Source organism: Erythranthe guttata, chromosome 13 (assembly GCF_056151865.1).
Source record: "Erythranthe guttata isolate IM_541 chromosome 13, IM_541, whole genome shotgun sequence".
Classification (NCBI taxonomy): Eukaryota; Viridiplantae; Streptophyta; class Magnoliopsida; order Lamiales; family Phrymaceae; genus Erythranthe; species Erythranthe guttata.
The window spans coordinates 1,069,494-1,089,846 of NC_142545.1; the positions used below are offsets into that span (position 1 = coordinate 1,069,494).

The 20,353-nt window shown below is 35.3% G+C and overlaps 5 protein-coding genes and 1 long non-coding RNA gene across 9 annotated transcripts; 2 read left to right on the forward strand and 4 right to left on the reverse strand.

Annotated features, from left to right (window-relative positions):
• Positions 1–557: 557 nt before the first annotated feature.
• Positions 558–3,259, reverse strand: LOC148765567 (uncharacterized). Of its 2 annotated transcripts, none has more exons than XM_088812194.1 (3): positions 2,451–3,259; positions 947–1,648; positions 558–856 (listed from the first exon to the last, which is right to left on the reverse strand). In XM_088812194.1, exons 1-3 carry the CDS (start codon positions 3,114–3,116, stop codon positions 755–757), a joined length of 1,470 nt encoding a protein of 489 aa, XP_088668320.1. In that variant the 5' UTR covers positions 3,117–3,259; the 3' UTR covers positions 558–754. The 2 variants fall into 2 exon arrangements, with proteins under 2 accessions (XP_088668320.1, XP_088668321.1); XM_088812195.1 differs by having other exon boundaries at positions 947–1,630; positions 2,451–3,236.
• Positions 3,260–4,776: 1,517 nt separating this feature from the next.
• On the reverse strand, positions 4,777–6,355 carry LOC105974871 (uncharacterized). The gene is made up of 2 exons (XR_001174347.2): positions 6,093–6,355; positions 4,777–5,955 (listed from the first exon to the last, which is right to left on the reverse strand). It is a non-coding gene; the product is annotated as an uncharacterized LOC105974871 (long non-coding RNA).
• A 1,594-nt stretch (positions 6,356–7,949) lies between these two features.
• Positions 7,950–11,560, forward strand: LOC105961743 (hypothetical protein). Of its 3 annotated transcripts, none has more exons than XM_012986000.2 (4): positions 7,950–8,124; positions 9,202–9,925; positions 10,365–11,066; positions 11,168–11,477. In XM_012986000.2, the coding sequence occupies exons 2-4, from the start codon at positions 9,269–9,271 to the stop codon at positions 11,354–11,356; spliced, it is 1,548 nt and encodes a 515-aa protein (XP_012841454.2). In that variant the 5' UTR covers positions 7,950–8,124; positions 9,202–9,268; the 3' UTR covers positions 11,357–11,477. The 3 variants fall into 3 exon arrangements, with proteins under 3 accessions (XP_012841454.2, XP_088668319.1, XP_012841452.2); XM_088812193.1 differs by having other exon boundaries at positions 7,989–8,448; positions 9,151–9,925; positions 11,168–11,560; XM_012985998.2 differs by having other exon boundaries at positions 7,996–8,124; positions 9,181–9,925.
• Positions 11,561–11,989: 429 nt separating this feature from the next.
• On the reverse strand, positions 11,990–13,094 carry LOC148765568 (uncharacterized). The gene is made up of 2 exons (XM_088812197.1): positions 12,387–13,094; positions 11,990–12,219 (listed from the first exon to the last, which is right to left on the reverse strand). Exons 1-2 carry the CDS (start codon positions 13,083–13,085, stop codon positions 12,118–12,120), a joined length of 801 nt encoding a protein of 266 aa, XP_088668323.1. The 5' UTR covers positions 13,086–13,094; the 3' UTR covers positions 11,990–12,117.
• A 519-nt stretch (positions 13,095–13,613) lies between these two features.
• Positions 13,614–14,255, reverse strand: LOC148765569 (uncharacterized). Its single transcript, XM_088811788.1, has one exon. It carries the CDS (start codon positions 14,253–14,255, stop codon positions 13,614–13,616), a length of 642 nt encoding a protein of 213 aa, XP_088667914.1.
• A 2,492-nt stretch (positions 14,256–16,747) lies between these two features.
• LOC105961725 (receptor-like protein EIX2) lies at positions 16,748–19,700 on the forward strand. Its single transcript, XM_012985980.2, is given in 3 exon segments — positions 16,748–18,246; positions 18,249–19,355; positions 19,484–19,700. Coding segments are annotated over 2 exon segments (2,547 nt in total). The 5' UTR covers positions 16,748–16,796; the 3' UTR covers positions 19,346–19,355; positions 19,484–19,700.
• The last annotated feature ends 653 nt before the right edge of the window (positions 19,701–20,353 follow it).

Genomic DNA, 20,353 nt, shown 5'->3' on the forward strand with positions numbered 1-20,353 from the left:
TTTTTGTTAACTAAAGTGATTCATTTGATAATGAATTTTTATTGTGGCAAGTGATTTTCATTTATTATCTAAGTATTATGTAGATCTATGCGAGTGGTGAGTCCAGAAATTTGTTACATGGTGAACTTAATTTTTTGGGGTTCACACTTCACAACAATACTCACGAAAAAAAATAGGACCTTTTGTTTTGCACAAAATTGGGCAAAATCATAAAATAGGTAAACAAAAAAAAGTAAATTTTTTTTTTCGGTTTTTTTTTTTTTTTTTCGCATTAATTTGAATTTTTGTTGGGTTGATTAATGAAAATGACGTGGGCGGGTAAAGACTATTATAGATATAATTTAACGGGATAAATTTTAATTAAAGGTGAGCTCGAGTTGAGTCCACAATGGCAAAGGGGTGGTCGCCCCTGTGTTTGAGGTAGACCTACCCGAAGGGTTTTTTTGTTTTTTGAAATTTATGGGGTTTCGGATGAACAAATCCGAACGACAATGTTGATTTCGGACCCTCTGATCCGAAACTCCATAATTTTATTTTATTTTAACTTTAAATTCAAATTTTGAACTGTTACTAATCGAAATCGATTTATGTCAAAAAAAAAAAAATACAAACTCCGATGATAATACAATTTTACAATTTTCACACGATGAAAGGTCAATGGGAGATTGCCGCCATCATAGAAAAAAACATTAAAACATAAACATAAATTAATATTTCAAACAAGACAACGAACATAACAAAATGCCTGAACAACTTAGTGTTCTTGCTTGTGTTGTTTCATTAACATAGGATTAATCTTCAAGCCATCAGTCAGAGCAAAGGTTGATGTAAGAGATGCCTTCAGTATGCTTAAAGCCTGCGTGCGTGCACACAAGAAATGAATCTCAACATACACACAAATAAACATGAAAAAAATAAAGTAAGATCATATCATATAATTAATTACCTCTTCTAACCCAATGTGCACCTCCACTTCTTTGATATCGTAGAAAGGGATTTTCAGCCCGTTCAAAATCGAAAGGGTTGAGTTCATACACAAAGGAGTGACAGTTAAATCATCAGTCACCATATACATTGTTGGTCCTTTAACATACTCTCCTTGCCTGTTTCTTTGGTACTCAATAGGATAATATCCATGACTGGAATAGGACAAAAATTCTTTGTTGTTGACGTCTCGTTTGAGATGTAATTCACGAGATATTTGTTTACTCAGAGGAAGGATCTGGTTTTGGGACACGTAAAAGGAAGGTAGTTTGGGTTGCATTAACTTGTTTTTTATATCTGGAGCCGCCAAATATTTGTTATCAATAAGATCCGCTATACTTAGGTACATATTGTCTATATTCTTAAGACAAGTTTTACTGCGCAAAAGGCACTCGACTCCTCCAAGGGGGATCGTGAGCAAACTACAAAGAAAATCAATGAAATCTACCTCTGATTGAGCAAACAATAGCTTATTGGTAGATTTTTGTACCGTCAATCTCAAATTCAACTTTTTGGAGTCCGAAGTTGCTTCTTTCGCCGTCTCGTGAAAAACTCCATGTTCAATTTTTGGTGTGGCACAAAAGTACTCAACCTGTTTTTGATTGAGCAGGATGTCGGACAGTGGAGTTCGTGAAACTAAGGATCCCTTCAGCAAATCCATAATCTAAGTCAAACAAAGAACATTAAAGAATTTCAAAAATCATAACATTCAACAAACATTGTATGTTATTACTAGGGGTGAAAAATCGGACAGATCGGAATTAGCACTTTCAGAAATATTCTGATCATTTTGTTAATTCTAAAGTGAAAATATAACTCCAGTTCTTTACAAACAGAAAATTGGAAATCGGAATTTTGAAAACTGAAATGAAAAAAACTCGTTCTAAAATCGGAAATTTTTGGATCAGAATTCGAAAAATTTCAAATATTCAATCACCCAGCTAACATATAAAATGCATAATAGTATTGCTAACATATAAAATGCATAATAATATCTATAGGAAGAATAGAATTAGAGAAGGAGAGAAATAATACGTAATAGAAAACCCCATTATGTTATGGGTTGATTTACATGGAATATATATAGAGAAATACTGCAAGGTAATACAGTTTAACTAGGTAACTAAATTCTATTTAATCTAGGTAACTCAATCATACTGGAATCCTAATATTAGAAGAGTTCTATAATATAAATCCTAATATTAGAAGAGTTCTATAATATAATATTCTCTAACAATATCGATATTACTAGTGCACTTTTCCACACAAAAAAAAAATCATTCATAAATTAAAATCTGATCATAAATCGGAATCTATTATATATTCCAATTAAGATAAAAAAATAATATTGGAATTGGAATAATTGGAATTCGGAATGAAACACAATGTTCCAAAATCAGAAAATTTTGTTCAGAATTTCCGTTCCAATTTCCACCCCTTGTTATTACACAGACCAAGACACTAACCTCATTGAATCCGAAAATCACAGTCCTTAGCTCAGCACCATCGATGTCTGTAATGCCGAGATTTGTGAGAGTATGAATAATGGATACAGCCACATTAGGCACCATTCTCAGATCATCAGAGATCAAAAAAGAAGCTCCTTTAATGGTGAAAACTCCACCACCACCACCACCACCACCACCACCAGCTTCCGACTCCTCCTCCAAATCAACTTCTCTGTTTAGAGTCTTACCACAACCGCATCTAGCAGTATCATCGTACATGCTTATATTTAAGCGTCTCGTTTTTTCGCACTTCAAGTTTTCACATGAAAAATACTTTGTGGGCTGAGTATCACTAACATCGAGTTTTAGTTTACGACACTCAGCTTCAAACGAACTTTTCGGATTGAGCAGCATCTGCTTACCGATCTCCGTCAAGAAATGGTCAATGCTAAGATTCGCTAAGCCATCGTACAAGGTTGTTAAGCTTCCCAAGACAGGTGACTTGTCTTCTCCATAGTGCTTCTTCAGGATTTTCAAGATCGTTCCCAAAGGCAAAGTGAGGAAGCTCAACAAAACGTCGGCAAAATCTGCACCGGCTTCGACGAATAGTACCTTATTTTTGTGTCTGTTTATCGTAACTTTCAACGAGAACTGGACATCCTTGTAAGAAGCATATTCGGCCATTTTTGTTGGTTATTGTTGGACTAGTGAACAAGTTCAAAGATATATTTAAAACGAACTAAAGAGAAGAATTTAAAATTACTTAGGGACGAAGATCGAATAACAAGGTGAGTGGTTGCATCGTCATAGAGCACTTAAATTAGCCTAGTTGATTTGGATCAGCATTCCTCCTTAATTATTTTTGAGATCCCAATTGGAAAAAGGTAAAGCAGTGTGGGCCAAGTTAATAATGTTTACTCTCAAAAAAAAAAAAAAAAAGACAAAATGCACTATACCTCCTATAAATTTCCCATTTTCGCACTTTCCTCCTAAAAATTCAAAAAAAGTATATTCTCCCTGTCGAAATATTATTTTGGTTGCAATTTGCCCCAGAAGCCAATTTTTGGAGGGTATTGTGCAACAAAAATAACATTTTAAAGGGGCAACGTGCAAAAAAAAAGTGTTTTTTAGGGGCAACGTGCAACAAAAATAATATTTAAAGGGGCAACATGCAACAAAAATACTCAATTCCGATGAATGATCCATCGAAGTGTTGTTATTGGGGATATGTGCAACAAAAATAACATTTTGAAGGGGAAGATTCACTTTTGAAAAAATTGAGAGGGTAAAGGTGCAAAAATTAGAAAATTTCTAAGGGATGATGTGCAATTTGCCATAAGAATAATTACTAATAATCGTTTAAGGGCTATCGAGAAAAGCTAAAGCATGGTTGGTCCACGTTGCTATATTAAAGGCAGGTTAGATGCTGCACTCAATGAAAATAGGGGTTATATGAGATAACCCCCTCACTCAATTTCCTAAGAGGGATAAGTCCAATTAATAATTCCATTTTTGAGATAACCCCCTCCCATAGCAAAATACTTATACTACCCTTGTAGTGTATTTTTGAATTTTAATGTTTAATTAATTTTCCCAAAATAACTCCCCTAAATTTCGCCTAATCCCCAAAATCTCTCAAAAGATCTTCTGCCATTTCAATTAAAAAAAAATTACGTTTTTTAATTCTGTTTTTAGTTGAATTTTTTTTTTCATAAATTATCTTTTTAAATTTTGATTAAATTGTGTGTTTTTTATATTTTTTTTTATTCTGAAGCGTTTTTTACAAGAATATTATAAAATTTTGATTTTCTTTTAAAAAAAATATTTTCGTTTTTAAATATTGATTTTTAATTTTGATTTTTTCTTAAATTCTTTTTTGACATTTTGATTTAAAAAATAAAGTTTTAATAAATCGGAATCCACTATAAACTTATCGAAAACCACTATGTAATTAACGAAAACCACTATGTAATTAATGTATTTATTCCATTACAAAAAATCATTATAAACTATCGAAAACCACTATGTAATTAACGAAAATCACTATGCATTTAATGTATTTCATTACAAAAATTCATTATAAACTTATCGAAAACCACTATGTATTAACGTAGTTCATTACGGAAATCCATTATAAGCTTATCGAAAACCACTAACTAATTAACATTATCTATTACGAAAATTCACTATAAACTTATTGAAAATTTCAGTTTTTTTAAAAATAATTTTATTTCCAACAGGTTTACCAAAAAATGAAATCCACTAACACATTTGTCAAAATTTATCGACATTCATTATAACAAAAAAAAATATAAAAAATAACGTAAAATTCACTGTTAAATTGTCGTAAACCACTGTAATATTAACGTAATTCATTATTCACTGTCTGATTTTAAAATCCACTACTCACTCTCTGAATTTGAAATCCACTATTTACTCTAAGTGTAATCCACTATTTACATTTGAAAACCACTATTTACTGTAAGTATAATCCACTATTTACTGACTCGTGAGAATTATAAATTCACTCTTTTTTCGATCTAAAATATACATGGAGACGAGTACAACATCAAATAGAGCCCCATCCGATTCTTTTTCCTCATTTTTTCGAACCATCAATACCTCATACATAACCACTCCAAAATTAAAGTTGTATGTGCCGTTTTGTTCAATCTCCTTCTTTTATGTCCATATTCTGTCACATAGAAACAAAAACAAAAACCACTAATACGTAAGGATTGAGTAAACTTACACCATTAAATACAACAGTAACATGTATATTATCAAGTCATACAGTGTTTTTAACACCAGAACACATGAATTACTAAAACGTAAGATATATTGAGTAACAACAACGTAAACCACTATTTACTGTCCCGTGAGAATTCGAGAACCACTATTTACTGTAAGAGCATTGACGTCCTGAAGAATACATTCGTCAAACACATCCATCTCATACACAGGCGTTAGGTTGCGAATCTATAGATGAGATCTCAACCTCCCTGAAATGTTTGTACTGTTGATAGCATAGAGCATAGAACTCATTAGTATATCTCACTGCTAATTAAACCTCAATCTCATAATCATTACACTACATATATGACAGATGTTGTAGGAAAAAGAAATGGAATATGTAAAATCGGAACGCTGCTTACACCACCGCTAGTTTCGGCGATCGATCGATTGTAGCCGAGGCAGTTTTTCCTCATAGTTGTTGAGATGCCACGACCTATCTAGAAAATGTGCTGCCATCTCGGCATAACAGCCCCGACAGCGGCGTGTGCGGTGGAGGGAAGAAATTGTCGAACCCACCGCAAAAAAAGATAAAAATACCTTGGAGAGCTCTGGAAGGTCAGGGGTCGTCGGGTCGTCTTCAAGTATGTGAAACCGAACTCGTGGAAGGGATGTTGGGGACCGTCTGAACAGATTCCGACGGATCTTGTCGGTAGTGAAATATGCGAGTGAGAGGAAATTTTCTGGTTTGCACCCAGAAAAATACCCCCTGTCTCATTTTTATAAGGATCTTAAAAAAAAAAAAAAAAAAAAACCCTCAAAGTGGGCATTCAAGGGTTCAACACCCATAAAACATACTTAATTTCATTACACAATAATTAAAAACGTATATCAACTACTAACAAGATTGATTGATTAACCCAATACCTGGTCAAGGAGGTGGTGCAACTGTGTGGCGGTGTTGAATCCCTGCGAAGCTCCTTAACAACAGCGGCGAGAGATTCCGGGTTGAGACCATTCGTAGAGTGCGATGATAATCGAAAGCGTGTGGCGATAATGTTCGACATGTGAAACGCTAATTACAGAGAGGAGAATTTTAACAGACGATGAAGGTAATTGGAGGCGTAAAGAAGAGAAGAGAAGAGAGATGGACACGTCAAATAATAGAAAAATAATATCGTCCATATATACATAGGGGCAATATAGAAATATCGCACAAAAAAAATATGTTATAATATAATTTGGATTTATCTCAAAAAGGGGAATATATTTTGGGCCTATACTAAGTGCAAAAAGCATATGAGGGGGTTATATCAAATAATCCCATGAAAATAAATCGGTGTAGCGTCTAATTGCTCATATTAAAGCATACCGTGACAATCTATTTTAGGACAAAATGCAATTCACCCTCTACAAAATTCTCATTTTTGCAGTTTCACACCTAAAAATTCAAAAACTGGTTAAGTCCTCTTCAAAATACTTTTGTGGTCGCACTTCGCTCATAAGCCAGTTTTTTATGGGCATTGTGCAACAAAAATAACATTTTAAAGGGGTAATGTGCAAAAATATAATGTTTTTAAGGCTAAATGGCAAAAAGTAGAAGAAAACAACAAAAGAAGGAAACGTCGAAGAGAGCAAAAGGCAAATGTGTATGTCTCAATTCAATAGACTGGTGCTCTTGTTAGTTGTTATAGGAGAGAGAAGACCTAACCACGCGTTACAAGAAAATAAATGACCTTCAAATTCTTCATTAACACCTCTAATTGCAAATAGTAATAATTTTGTAACTTATTAGTAATAATTTTTTTTTCCCCACAAAACCTCGCGCATCCACTTAGGCAAAGTGGCCTAATACTTTTCGCAAGAAACGCCTCCCACCAAGCTGCTCCACTTTGCTGTTGCCGCCGTATACAGATCCTATACCTCCGGCCTTAACATCGCTCCATAAATTACTGTTCTAGCCTTTGGGTGATATATGGGGAAGAGGAAATAGGTCGTTGTTTCATTTACAGGAACGTGTAAAGTACTGGGGAATTACATTTGAAGCTTTGCACTTGAAATATTTGAAATGGGTGGCTGTGAGATTCGAACTCAGGACCTTTTCATTTTGAAATGACTATGATTCCATGTTGAATGACCATTTCAACCAGAGTTGTTAGTGGAAATGTATCATTTAATACAAATATCTCCAGTACTTAAATTTACGGGTTTTTTTTCTTCTTTTTTTTCCGCCCGTGCTACCGTGGCCGTCCTCTCCACCATCGCCACCACCGTCATAGTCCACTACTCCACTCCAACGCCAATGCTACTATAACAATATTCCAATAACTTTTTCTCTCTTATTTTGTATGGTCAGTTATTTTTAGAGTAAATATCATTAAACCACATAAATTTTGTCTTTTTTTGCGGATTACCACCTTAGTAAAAAAAAGTTGCACGATCCCACCCATACTCGTTATAAATTTCCCATTTTGCCACCTTTCCTACTAAAAATACTGAAAATAGATAATCCCCTCTCGAAATATTGTTTTGATTGCACTTTGCCCCAAAAGCTAATTATCTGTTGGCATCGTGCAACAAAAATAACATTTTAAATGGGCAATGTGTAGAATTTTTTTAAGGGGCAACGTGCAACAAAAATAACTCAATTGCGGTTAATAATCCATCGGAATTTTGCTGTCACAGCAATGCGCAACAAGTATAACAATTTGAGGGGGAACATTCACCTTTTTAAATTTTTATTGGGTAAAAGTGCGAAAATAAAAATTACAGGAGGTGACATGCAATTTGCCCTTAATTGTAGTATTTAGTATTTACCTAAATGTAACTAAAATCCGACATAATGATAAATCCTAGGGCTTCCATTTATTACCTTCCTTTTATCCACCCAGCGGCGCAAGGAGAAAATAAGACAATCGGCGGTGATTTGTTATTCGCGACGGAGCAGTAATTTTACCCTGTAAGTTTTACCTATTTAATTTTATTTCAATTTCAGTAGCTCTTTTTTTTTTTTTCAACTGAGACTGATTTTTCGAAACCAAGCACCGGATTTTTACAGTGTTAATTATTCTGTCATTGGTGTTTGATTGAATTAATTCGTTCGTCGAAGGCAGTTGTTGAATTCTATGCATATTTGTTGTTTAAAGGAGCGAACTTTGCTTAAAGTTAAAATAATTAGTTTTACTTAACTTGCTAACTTTTTTTTTTACTTTGGCTTCTTAAAATTTAGCAAGTTCTTACCTTATAGATTTTGCTCTTCGAGTGCAATTTTGGTGTAAAAAATGTAAAAAATTATGGGTAAATTACAACCACCCCGAGCTATGGTCAATTTACGAGAAAACCCTCTTGTTTGGATAATTACATGGATAATTACATCTGCGTTTCAACTAAATTTTTTTCTTACACCTCCACCCTTATGATGTCAAATTCAACATAATCATCTAGATTTCGTGGAATGTGCTCTAGTTTGTATTCGTTTTGTGTAAAAATACAGTTTCTGATGCACCACAATTTGATATATACAAGCCAAAAAACACATACAGTAGAACCTCGATAAATTAATAACCTCGATTAAATCATAGTTTCTCTCGGTCCCGACTCGGTGAAAACGTGTTAAATTATTAATTCGATCGAATAATTTAATAATTCCCTAAATTAATAGAATTTCTCTAGTCCCGACTGTATTAATTTATAGAGGTTTAACTGTATTATGATCATCTTGCTTCAAAATGTTGCTTCAAAATGTGGAGTTCGAATGGGATGAAACGGTTACAATAGTGATAATATTTCATATAGTCTCGAAGATTCCACTAAATGTGAAACCCTAAGGGTGAACGTGTATTTCATATAGTCTCGAAGATTCCACTAAATGTGAAACCGTAAGGGTGAACCTGTAAGAAAATTTATAGTTGAGGGGTGGTTGTAATTAGTAATTACCCAATCAGAAGGGGCCGAGGGGGTTTTTCGTAATTTGACCATATCTCAGGGGTGGTTGTAATTTACCCAAAATTTATAGGTTTACATGGTGCTTTTGCAGAAAGTCTCGAAACCGCGCATACAATCTTTCTGAGGTTTCGTCGATCGTTAAAGCAGAAGCGAACACAATGTCGGATCCTTGGGCCGAGGAGTTTGTATTCAATTTGAGATATATGACAAGCAAATATAAATCAAAAGTACTATTTGCAGAAGCCAACAGCAACTTTGTCGACATTTTGTTAAGCTTTCTGACGATGCCATTGGGAACAATCGTGAGTGTCTTGAAGGAATTTTATGAGAAGGTCAGTATCGGAAGCTTGACGAGTTTGTACGACGGCTTATCGGATCTGCACAACGACCATTTCTTGACAGAGGGTTGTAAGAAGATGCTGCTCAATCCGAGAAGCTCCTTCGACCGGGAATTTAGTAGATTAAAACACAATGTTAATGATACTCGTCAGCCGACCGAATACTTCATGTGTGAGAACTGGCCGTGTCCCGATTCTCGCGATCTCTTAAATATAAGCATGGACTACGATATCGGTAGATGCAAGTGTGGAGAAAGCCTCAAAAAGAAAATTCGTCTCGAGGAGTACACCGGAAAAGCGCATGATGATTGTGACGGTGATGGAGTTTTTACCGTAAAAAATGCGTCTTTTGTCATCTCCGATGATTTGAGGGTTGTGCCTAATGTGGAAGGTTCAGTCATGGAAACTCTGAAGAATCTTGGGATTACGGAGATGGATGGAGGCAAGTTTGAAAAGGAGACTTTCGGACTCAATGAGGCGAGTCGCTGTCCTGCTTCTATTTCAATGATATATATATGTATATATATATATATATATATATATATATATATATATATATATATATATATATATATAATGTTATATGGGAAAAATAGACTTTTCATCCCTCAAGTTTGCACTTATTTCACTTTTGGTCTCTCATGTTTTAAAAATTCAACACTTTTAGTCCTTTCTGTCAATTTTCCGTTATTACTAACAGAATCAAGTGTGTGCCCATCACTGCGAGTTAATGGTAAAATGACAGAAATGACCATAAATGTTAAATTATTGAAACATGAGGGACCAAATGTGTTTTTTGTGAACATGAGAGACCAAATGTGAAATAAGTGCAAACTTGAGGGATGAAAAGTGTAATTTTCCCTGTATTTTATTCTTGCATCTTCGTCTTACTTTTCTTTCTTCATGTTTGCATTAGTTTATGGATTTGCTGAAGGGGTCCTTTTCACCGCGGCCTCCACTGACGGAAGTCTTAATAGGCGAAAGGTGGATGGGCTTGGACCGAGAACCGAGAATTTTATTTCATGAGATGGAGAACGAAACAACTTCTAACTTTAAGAAGATGATTTTGAAAGTGATGGTGGAGAAATCTACCAATAAGTTATTGTTTGCTCAAGCAAACGCAGATTTCGTTGACTTCTTTTGCAGTATGTTGACCATCCCTCTGGGAGGAGTCGAGCGTCTTTTGGGGGGTAAAACTTGTCTCGAGTACATAGACAATCTGTACAGAAGCTTAGAGAATATTAATGGGGACAAGTATCTAAAGAATCCCGATACAAAAAGTAGGCTAACCAACCCTACGCTACCTCACGGTTATATGTCGCCAGATGGTATTATTCCATCGAGTGAAGAAATTCCTCCTCAACTATTTTACCACTACGATGCAAAAACCGGCAAGAAATGGTTGTCGGGTTCGATTGAAGATAGTGGGGAGGCTTGCCCTACCGAGTTCCAGAAACACAACGGGAATTATGTTAAACGAGGAGTAACTATGTATCTGGTGACTGATGATTTGACCATCACTCCTTTGAATATGAACTCGAGCTTTTCGGTTCTCGATCGTCTCGACATTCCTTTATCCAATGTCGAAGAAGTGGAGGTGCAAGTTGGATTACAAGAGGTATCTAGTTTGTGATTCAACCAACTTCTTATGAGCGATCAATCGATGCTAATTGTTTCAATGTTTAATGTTGGTTGATCGGTTTTTCTTTTCTGGTGCAGTGTTTGAGCATACTGAAGGCATCACTGACATCCACTTGTGCACTAAGCAATGGTCTCAGGATCATTGCCAAGCCAAAACCACCGCCGCCGCCACCACGACCTAAACCAAAACCTAGACCTAAAGGTACACCGATAAACAAGAAGCAAAGAATACTTCCGCCCAACTTACCGGAACAACGGGAGGAATGATCAACTGGTCGAATTCTGCTATGCTGTTGTACAAACTGGTTAAACAGCTTCCATCGGCATGTGTCTCTACTTTATAATGCAATCTTTCGGGGGAAAAATACAGTTTTCGTCCCTCACGTTAGCACCGATTTCACATTTGGTCCCTCGTGTTCACAAAAAATACAGTTGGTCCCTCATGTTTAAAAAATTCAACACTTTTAGTCATTTCTGTCAATTTTCCAGTTAAAACTAACGGAACCAAGTGTGTGACTTAACTGATAGACTAACGGTAAATTGATGGAAATGATCAAAAATGATAAATTATTGAATCATGATTCATGAGGGATCAGAAGTGTTTTTTTATGAACATAAGGGATCAAATGTGAAAGCGGTGCAAACTTGAGGAATGAAAACTGTAATTTTCCCTAAAATCTTTCGGAATGGCAATGTCGGAAAAAGCTTGACTAGACTCCTTCAAAATCATTGCAACATAGTACTTTAGTTTTTTGTTTGCTTAACATAACTTTCAAACTCAATTCAACTTCCTTATTAGTATTGTTTTGGCTTGTCTGTACAAAATCTAGAAATCTATATTTTTTCTTTTTTAATGATATGATTTCTTTATGAAATTGTATGTAGTTTAATTAATACTAATTTTTTTTTTCATTATGAAATTAAGATCATAACTTTCATACTGATGCCATTGTAGAAAATGAGAAACAAACAATGTTACAGATTATAAGATCACCAACGTAACAAAATGCATGCATGAACAACCATAATTAGTTTTCTTGCTTAGGTTGTTTGTTCAACACAGGACTGATCTTCAGACCATCGGTCAGAGCAGAAGTCGATGTAAGAGATGCCTTCATTATACTCAAACCCTACACCAGAAACCACTAGTCTCAACAAATTAAATTCATGTGTGTGTATATATATATATATATATATATATATATATATATATATATATATATATATATATATATATATATATATATATATATATATATATATATATATAATTAAGTTGAATATTCATATTAGTTACCTCTTTCAATCCAACGTGCACTTCAACTTCTTCAACGTCAGTAAACGAGATATTGAGCCGGTTCAGAATAGAGAGGCTAGACGTCATACACAAAGGGGCGACGGTTAAATCATCACTCACCATATACATTGTTGCTTCTTTAACGAAATCTCCCTTCCCTTTGAACGAACCGATAATCGTAAAAAGCTTTGCACCATTGGTATTGGAAAACGACAACCACTCTTTGTTTAGTTTCGCGTCTTGATTGTAGTATAGGGTTTGAGCCATGCACTCCCTAAGAGGAAGAACCTGATTCTTGGATATATAGCCTTTCGCTATATCGGGTTTCATTAGCCTGTTCTTCATATTTGGAGACGCAAAATATTTGTTTTCGATAAGATTGACACTCGTGTACAAGTTCTCTATACTCTTCAGACAATTAGTAGTATTACTGCCGAAATGGTACTGAAATCCACCGAGGGGGACGATGAGCAAACTACAAAGAAAATTTACGAAATCGTTCTCAGCTTGAGCAAACAATAACTTATTTGTAGATTTTTGTACCATCAGTTTCAGTTTCATGCTCTTGTAGTAAGAACCTGTCCCTTTACAAAGCTGATGCAATAGGGTTTCCGGTTTAAACTCTCTTTTGATAGATTCGATCTTTCGTTTATTGAGTATGATATCTGTTAGCGGAGTAAGTGAAATCAACGACCACATGAGCAAATCCATAATCTGAGGCGGACAACAAATGTTAATATACATACAAAACTATATATATTTAGAAATTATCTATATAATTTAGCTTGGATGTATTATATGTCAAAAGATTACTAATAATATGAAAATTTGAATTTAGTTTTGATATCAATATTTATATTAATAATTTCAAAAATTCGACTTTAAAAGATTGAATATATGTGTTTTGCTTAATTTGAATATTTTTTTTTCAAATTATAAATAAAAAATATTTTTTGCATAACTTTTATTATAAATATCATGCACCCCCTTGTCTTACGAAAAACTTGCATTGAACCCCTTCAATAGTTAACGTGTTAATTGTCAATGTAATAGGGGATTTCATGCAAGATAAAATAAAACACAGGGCGATTCCACGCAATAAAAATAACACAAAGGGGATTTGGTGCAAGTTTTCCATAACACCAGGGAGTTTTATGCAGTTAATTTACTCATACATACAATTCAAAAAATATTCAAACAATAACAGAAAAATAAGTAAGACACTAACTAATTAATTACCTCATTGAATCCAAAAGTCACAGTCCTCAACTCAGCGCCATCGGTATCGGTAATGCCAAGTTTTACGAGGGTTTGTAATGCAGGAACCGCGACATTAGGCACCATCTTCAGATCATCGGAGATTAAGAAAGAAGCTTTGTCGGCTGTAAAAGCTCCACAAGAAACATCATGCGAGACCTCTACAGGAATTTCCCTGTTCATCTTGTTACCACATCTGCATGTATCAGTATTACAGTACATGCTTACAATATTTGCCGTTACAGAACTGCAGTTAAATGTTTCACAAGAAAAGTATCTGGTGGGCTGATTCTCGCCAAGGTCGAGTTTTAGTCTACGACACTCAGTCGCGAACGGACTTCTCGGATTGAGCAGCATCTGCTTACACACATCCGTCCCGAAATAGCCGGTGCCGAGATTTTCTAATCCGCTGTACAACGCCGTTAAGCTCCCGATTGTACGACCGTGCTTCTTCAGAATTCGAGCAATGGTTCCCAGTGGCAATGTTAGAAAACTCAGCAAAACGTCCGCGAAATCGCTGTCGATTGCTGCGAAGAGTACTTTGGTTTTCTGTTTATTTATCATTACTTTCAGAGTGAACTTATTACCTGGCTTATAATAACCATAATACATTCTGCTGGCTTAGCTGTATATATTTTATTTTCAAGATTTTTGCGAAGCACCATTCTTTTAAAGCCAAAAAAAAAAAAAATTACACTAAGAGTCGATTTTTTGCTGCCGAATTCAAGGAGTCTGATCAAGGGGGTCTAATGGTTGACCTTCCATTTTCCTTGAATATTATGACTCAATACGTTGTTCTGAATGTGATATACATACTTACTTCCACGTGGCATCTTAATAGCCATGGTCAAGTCAAACACGTTTTTAAATATTTTGAAAGCATAAGGGGAGTTTGAACTTTGAAAGATAAATTGTATAATTTCAAGCAATAGAAAAGGATATTAATTGAAACTAGTAAAGAACAACCGAGGAAAAATGAATGTTTTAGTCCTGTAAGTTTACTGGTTGAGAGATTTAGTCTTGTGATTTGGTACTATGATGACTTGCTATAACAGAGAAATATTCAGAAGTTGGTTGAATGAGTTGTCACTTAATATATAAAAATAAATAGATTAAAAATAAAATCGATGATGTGCCTCAGATAAAAGCTCCTCAAAGTTTCCAGTCATAACATACGGAAAGAAGATGACCCAAGGTGACAAATTTGAATTGAAATGGCTGAAGGGAGAAGAGGGCTTTTTCTGAAAGGTGAAGGGATTGAATTGAAAATGTTGAAAACTTTCATTATGGGGCTTATTTTCGAAATTTCTAATGCAAATGGCATTTGAGTCTTTTTCAAGTCAAAAAACCAACCTCGAAGTCGCGTAAATGGCGAGTACATATCACATGATTGACTCGCAAGGGCCTTATTGGCTTTGACTAACTTTAATAGGGGGTCCTTGCTAATTGTTTTAACATAGGGACTTTAGTAGCAATTATAGATTGCACAGGAGTGGTTAATGCTATAAGCTCTATTTATATATTAGGACTAAATGCACGTCACCCCCTATAAATTTCCCATTTTCGCACTTTCCCCTCTAAAAATTTAAAGCTTGATAATCCCTCTTCAAAATATTATTTTTGTTGCACTTTACACCAGAAGCCAATTTTTGGTGGCATTGTGCAACAAAATAACATTTTAAAGGGGCAATGTACAAAAAAATAAGGGTAAATTACAAACACCCCCCTGAGGTATGGTCAAATTACAAAAACACCCCTCTTGTTTGGATAATTACAACCACCCCCTCAGCTCTTCAAATTTAGTGGAATCTTCGAGATTATATGAAATATTATCACTTTTGTACCCGTTTTATACTATTCAAACTCTACATTATGAAGTAAGATGATCATAATATGTGATTTTTAGCTTGTGTATATCAGTTTGTGATGCATCGAAAACTGTATTTTTACACAAAACGAATACAAACTAGAGCACATTCCACGGAATCTAGATGATTGTATTGAATTTGGCACAATAAAGGTGGAGGTGTAAGAAAAAATCATAGTTGAGGGGGGTAGATGTAATTATCCAAACAAGAGGGGGATTTTTGTAATTTGACCATACCTCAGGGGGGTGTTTGTAATTTACCCAAAAAATAATGTTTTTAAGGGGTAACATGCAACAAAAATAACATATAAAGGTGCAATATGCAACAAAAATACTCAAATGCCGATGAATAATCCATTAAATATTTGCTATCGGAGCAATTTGCAACAAGAATAATATTTTGAAGGGGGACATTCACTTTTTAAATTCCGAGGGAGTAAAGTGTGAAAATTAGAAATTTTTAGTGGGTGATGTGCAATTTGCGCTATATATTATTTGACCAAAATATTCCCATCATTTTTCTTGGAGTAGTTTAAGTAGTTCGATATTTAGCGTGTCTTTCTATTTGTGTAAATTGTAATAGGTGTTAATGTTATTCAATGACTGTTGTTTATACCTTAGAACGCTACAAACTTATATAGCACGGACATGGGAAGGTAGACACGGCGAACAGGGAAACTGACATGGGAAAATCCCGTTTTTCAAAAAGTTGGATATGAGAACATGGAGAAAACATGTAAATATTAAAAATATAGTGGTACATTCATAATTTTTAAAAATATTATAACGTCCACTTTTTTATTGTTACCAAAAACGTCCCGAAAACTTTTAAATATTTATGGAAACGCCCTCGAAACCTTTCCTACAAGTGTCATGGAGTTTCGGTTTCCAAAACATTTAAGAAACCTGAAAACGCGTGTCTGTTGAAGTTTCGGTGTCTCAGTGTGTAATAGAAGTTGACTCAAGGGAGCAAATATATTTAGAAAAGAAGTCTTCCCTTGTGGTCCACATATTTAGAAAAAAAAAGTCTTCTACGTGTAGATAATACTTGCACACATCCAATGAGCTTCAAGTACAAATTGTCAACGAAGTTAAAAGCAAAGTCTAAGTTCTAACATGTGCAAGATGTTATACAGGGGACACATAATTTTGTTCAATTTTAGCTGCTATAACTTCAATTCATGGGGCCACATAATTTTGTTCTTGTTCCACACACATAGTACATGCAACTCTTTTAAGTAGATGAAGCCGAAAACACGAACATCACTTGCTCAAGGAAAAAAAAAATGTTCGAACGTAAAGTAATTAGTAGTAAATTCCTTGTATTTATTCTATTACTATGCGTCGAATGTTGTCATGTATTTAGTTCTGGAGACGAAGTAATTGAGTGCATGGAGAGTGAGAGAGAAGCTCTTCTCGGATTCAAGAAAGACCTGATAAATTCCGGTGACGTTCTTTCGTCGTGGGGAATTGAAGACGATAAAAGGGATTGCTGCAAATGGGAAGGCGTTGAGTGTAGCAACATCACGGCTCACGTGATTCGTCTACGGCTTGATTTTTTCCGACTCGTAGGTAACAATATCAGTTCTTTTTTGCTTGAGTTGCATTATCTGGAATATTTGGATTTGAGTTACAACGATTTTGGAGGGAATAAGATCCCGCAATTCGTTGGTTCCATGAAACAGTTACGACACCTCAATCTCATTAGCTCCAATTTTTCTGGGGTAATTCCTCCTCAACTAGGGAACCTTACGAACTTAAGGACTCTTGATCTCTCCCTTAATAATTTACGGTCCGAGAATCTCGATTGGCTTTCTCACCTCTCTTTGTTGTCTCGGCTTGATTTGAGTGATTCGAACTTAAGCGATACCAATTGGTTGCAACATATATTAAAGCTTCATTTGCTCGAGGAATTGTTGTTGTCTCACTCAAACATTCAAGATGTACTTGTTACGTCTTCTGTTGTTGATGATGATTATCTCTTTGTTAATTCTTCTTCTCTATCTCTTTCTGTCATTAATCTATCGGAGAATAACCTCACTTGTAGTCATGCAATTGACTACTTATTTAGACCGAATCATCTGAGAGAATTGTATCTTGGTGGCAATAAATTGAAAAGGTTGCCTAGAAGTCTTGGCGAGTTTTCCAAGCTCGAGACTTTGGACATCAGTTTTAATTCATTGCAAGGCGTAATAACCGAATCCAACTTAACGAGACTTCGTAGATTGAAGTGGTTGGATTTGTCCTCCAATTCATTGACGTTTCACATTACCCCTGGTTGGACTCCTCCTTTTCAGCTAGATTATCTAAGTCTAGCATCTTCCAAAACGGGCCCGCATTTCCCGACATGGATTCGAACTCAGAGTAGCGTTAATTCGCTCGATCTTTCTGGTAATAACATATCAGGTGAAGTGCCTAAATGGTTTTGGAGTTTGTCTCCTTCACTGCGAACCTTAAATCTCTCCCATAACCAGATAAGTGGTAAGATTCCTCATTTTATCTCATCAAAACTAACAATGATAGACGTTAGTTTCAACAACTTTTCAGGTCATATACCATCAATACATCCCAATATCGAGACTTTCCAGCTCTCTCAGAATATGTTTTTAGGTTCGATTTCATCTATATGCACTACTACAACTACCCTGGAATTGTTTTCGCTTGACCTATCGAATAACCAGTTAACAGGAGAGATTCCCAATTGTTGGGAGTTCATGTATCAGTTAACATTTCTCAATTGGGTAACAATTATTTTTCTGGTGAAATTCCACGTACTTTGGGCTCCGTGTCGAGTCTCAAGGTAATGCGCTTGCGCAATAACAACTTGTCCGGGGAGTTGCCCTCAACTTTGAAGAATTGCCAGCAATTGGAATTGATTGATATCGGAGGAAACATGTTAACGGGAAACATCCCTTCATGGATAAGTGCATTCTCTCAAGACATGGCATATCTAATCTTGAATGAAAACAGATTTTACGGTTCTATCCCTCCGGAAATATGCAATCTTACTCGGATCCATGTGTTGGACCTTTCTAGAAACAATTTCTCAGGACAAATTCCACACTGCTTCAATAGTTTTACTGAATTGCTTGACAAGGGGACAACGAACGGTCAAGATCTCTTGTCGTATTACTATTACGTTGAGTCTGCATCGGTTCAATGGAAAGGTCGGGAGTCCGTGTACAGAAAAAGAACTTTGAGACTACTTAAACTGATTGATGTTTCAAGCAATAAATTAGTCGGAAATATTCCTGAAATAATTTCGTCTCTCAAGGGATTAATTTCCTTAAACCTCTCGAGAAATAGCCTGACAGGAAACATAAATCCGGACATTGGTCAAATGGAGGTGTTAGAAGTTCTTGATCTATCCAGAAACCAACTCTCCGGCACAATACCAATCAGCATGGCGCAATTGCATTCTTTGGCTGTTCTTGATTTGTCGAACAACAATTTATCAGGCAAAATCCCATCAAGTACCCAACTACAGAGCTTCAATGAGTTTTCCTATGCCGGAAATCCCAAACTATGCGGGCCCCCTCTCGCGTCTTGCCCGGGAGACAAACTAATCCCGGACACCACCGATCAAGGGAAACGTAATAACAAAGAGATCAAAGACGATGAAGATGATGGTGGCTTTATTCTGACGAGGATATCTTTTTGGAAAGAGGTTGGAATATCAATTGTCTTCGGTTTTATTGTTGGGTTTTGGGGATTTGTTGGTTCTTTGTTTGTCAAGAGATCATGGAGAATTGCATATTACAACTTCTGGGGTCGTGTCGGAGATTGGTTCTATGTTACTACAATTGTGTTTTTCAGAAAACTTAGGCGCGCCTAAATTGATCAAGGTAAACTATATATATACACATATAATTAACTCTCTATATATACACTCCTTGATCTTTAAACAACTTAATTTTATTGAAACAGTAATTTGCTTTTATTCTTTTTTTTTTTGTCGTCGTTCGGAATGTAGGTTGTATGCTTCGAGCGCGAGCTAGAGGTGTGGACTAAACACCAGAGCTGGTACCTTGGCCTAAATAACTGTAACATATATGGCTTTTTTCATGGTACCTTGTTCTTCTATATTTTAAATCGTAGTCTTTTTCTCTGCTTTGATTACAGGTGACTTGTTTAGTAAATTGTGGTCTATTTTGGGTGGTATATGAGTGAGCTTAAATATGTTGAAAACGTATTTTGTGTGTGACTCGATGAAATGATATTTAAAGATGTTAGAATATTGTACCAATCGGATTTTCGGGAAGACCAGACACACTAACAATAATGAAATATCAACGCAGCAACGATAATGTTGGAAATTTTGAGTATTTGACTCAAATTTCGTTGAATATTTAAGTGGTTTAATTTAAATTCTCAAAATTAATTTTTGATGAATGATAAATTAATGGATCATTTAAAATATTTAAGTGTGGAAAATAATAAAGTGAAATGCCACCGTTGAAAAAGATGGAGGTGTTAAAACACCTATTAAATTGAATAGGTGTGTAGTTAATGAGAACATGTGTGATACCTTTTCATGAAATTATTTTTCTAAGGGTTGTGACTTGTGGTCATAACCTTTGAAAATCTATATATAGATTCCAAAATCCACTATTTAATTAATTGATTATTCACATGGAATTCAATACATTAATTGAATTCACATCTCATCATAGCATCTCATTGCATATTGTTGCACTACCAAGTCCTTTTCTTCGTGTCTTATAAAGTCCTAAACGTCGTTTCGTTCGCCGTGTTCCAATAATTGGTGTGCTACTTTATTGGAACTAAAATAGTCGTTGTATCTTGGGGGACAATTGTCGTACACCGAGAGCACTGCACGGGG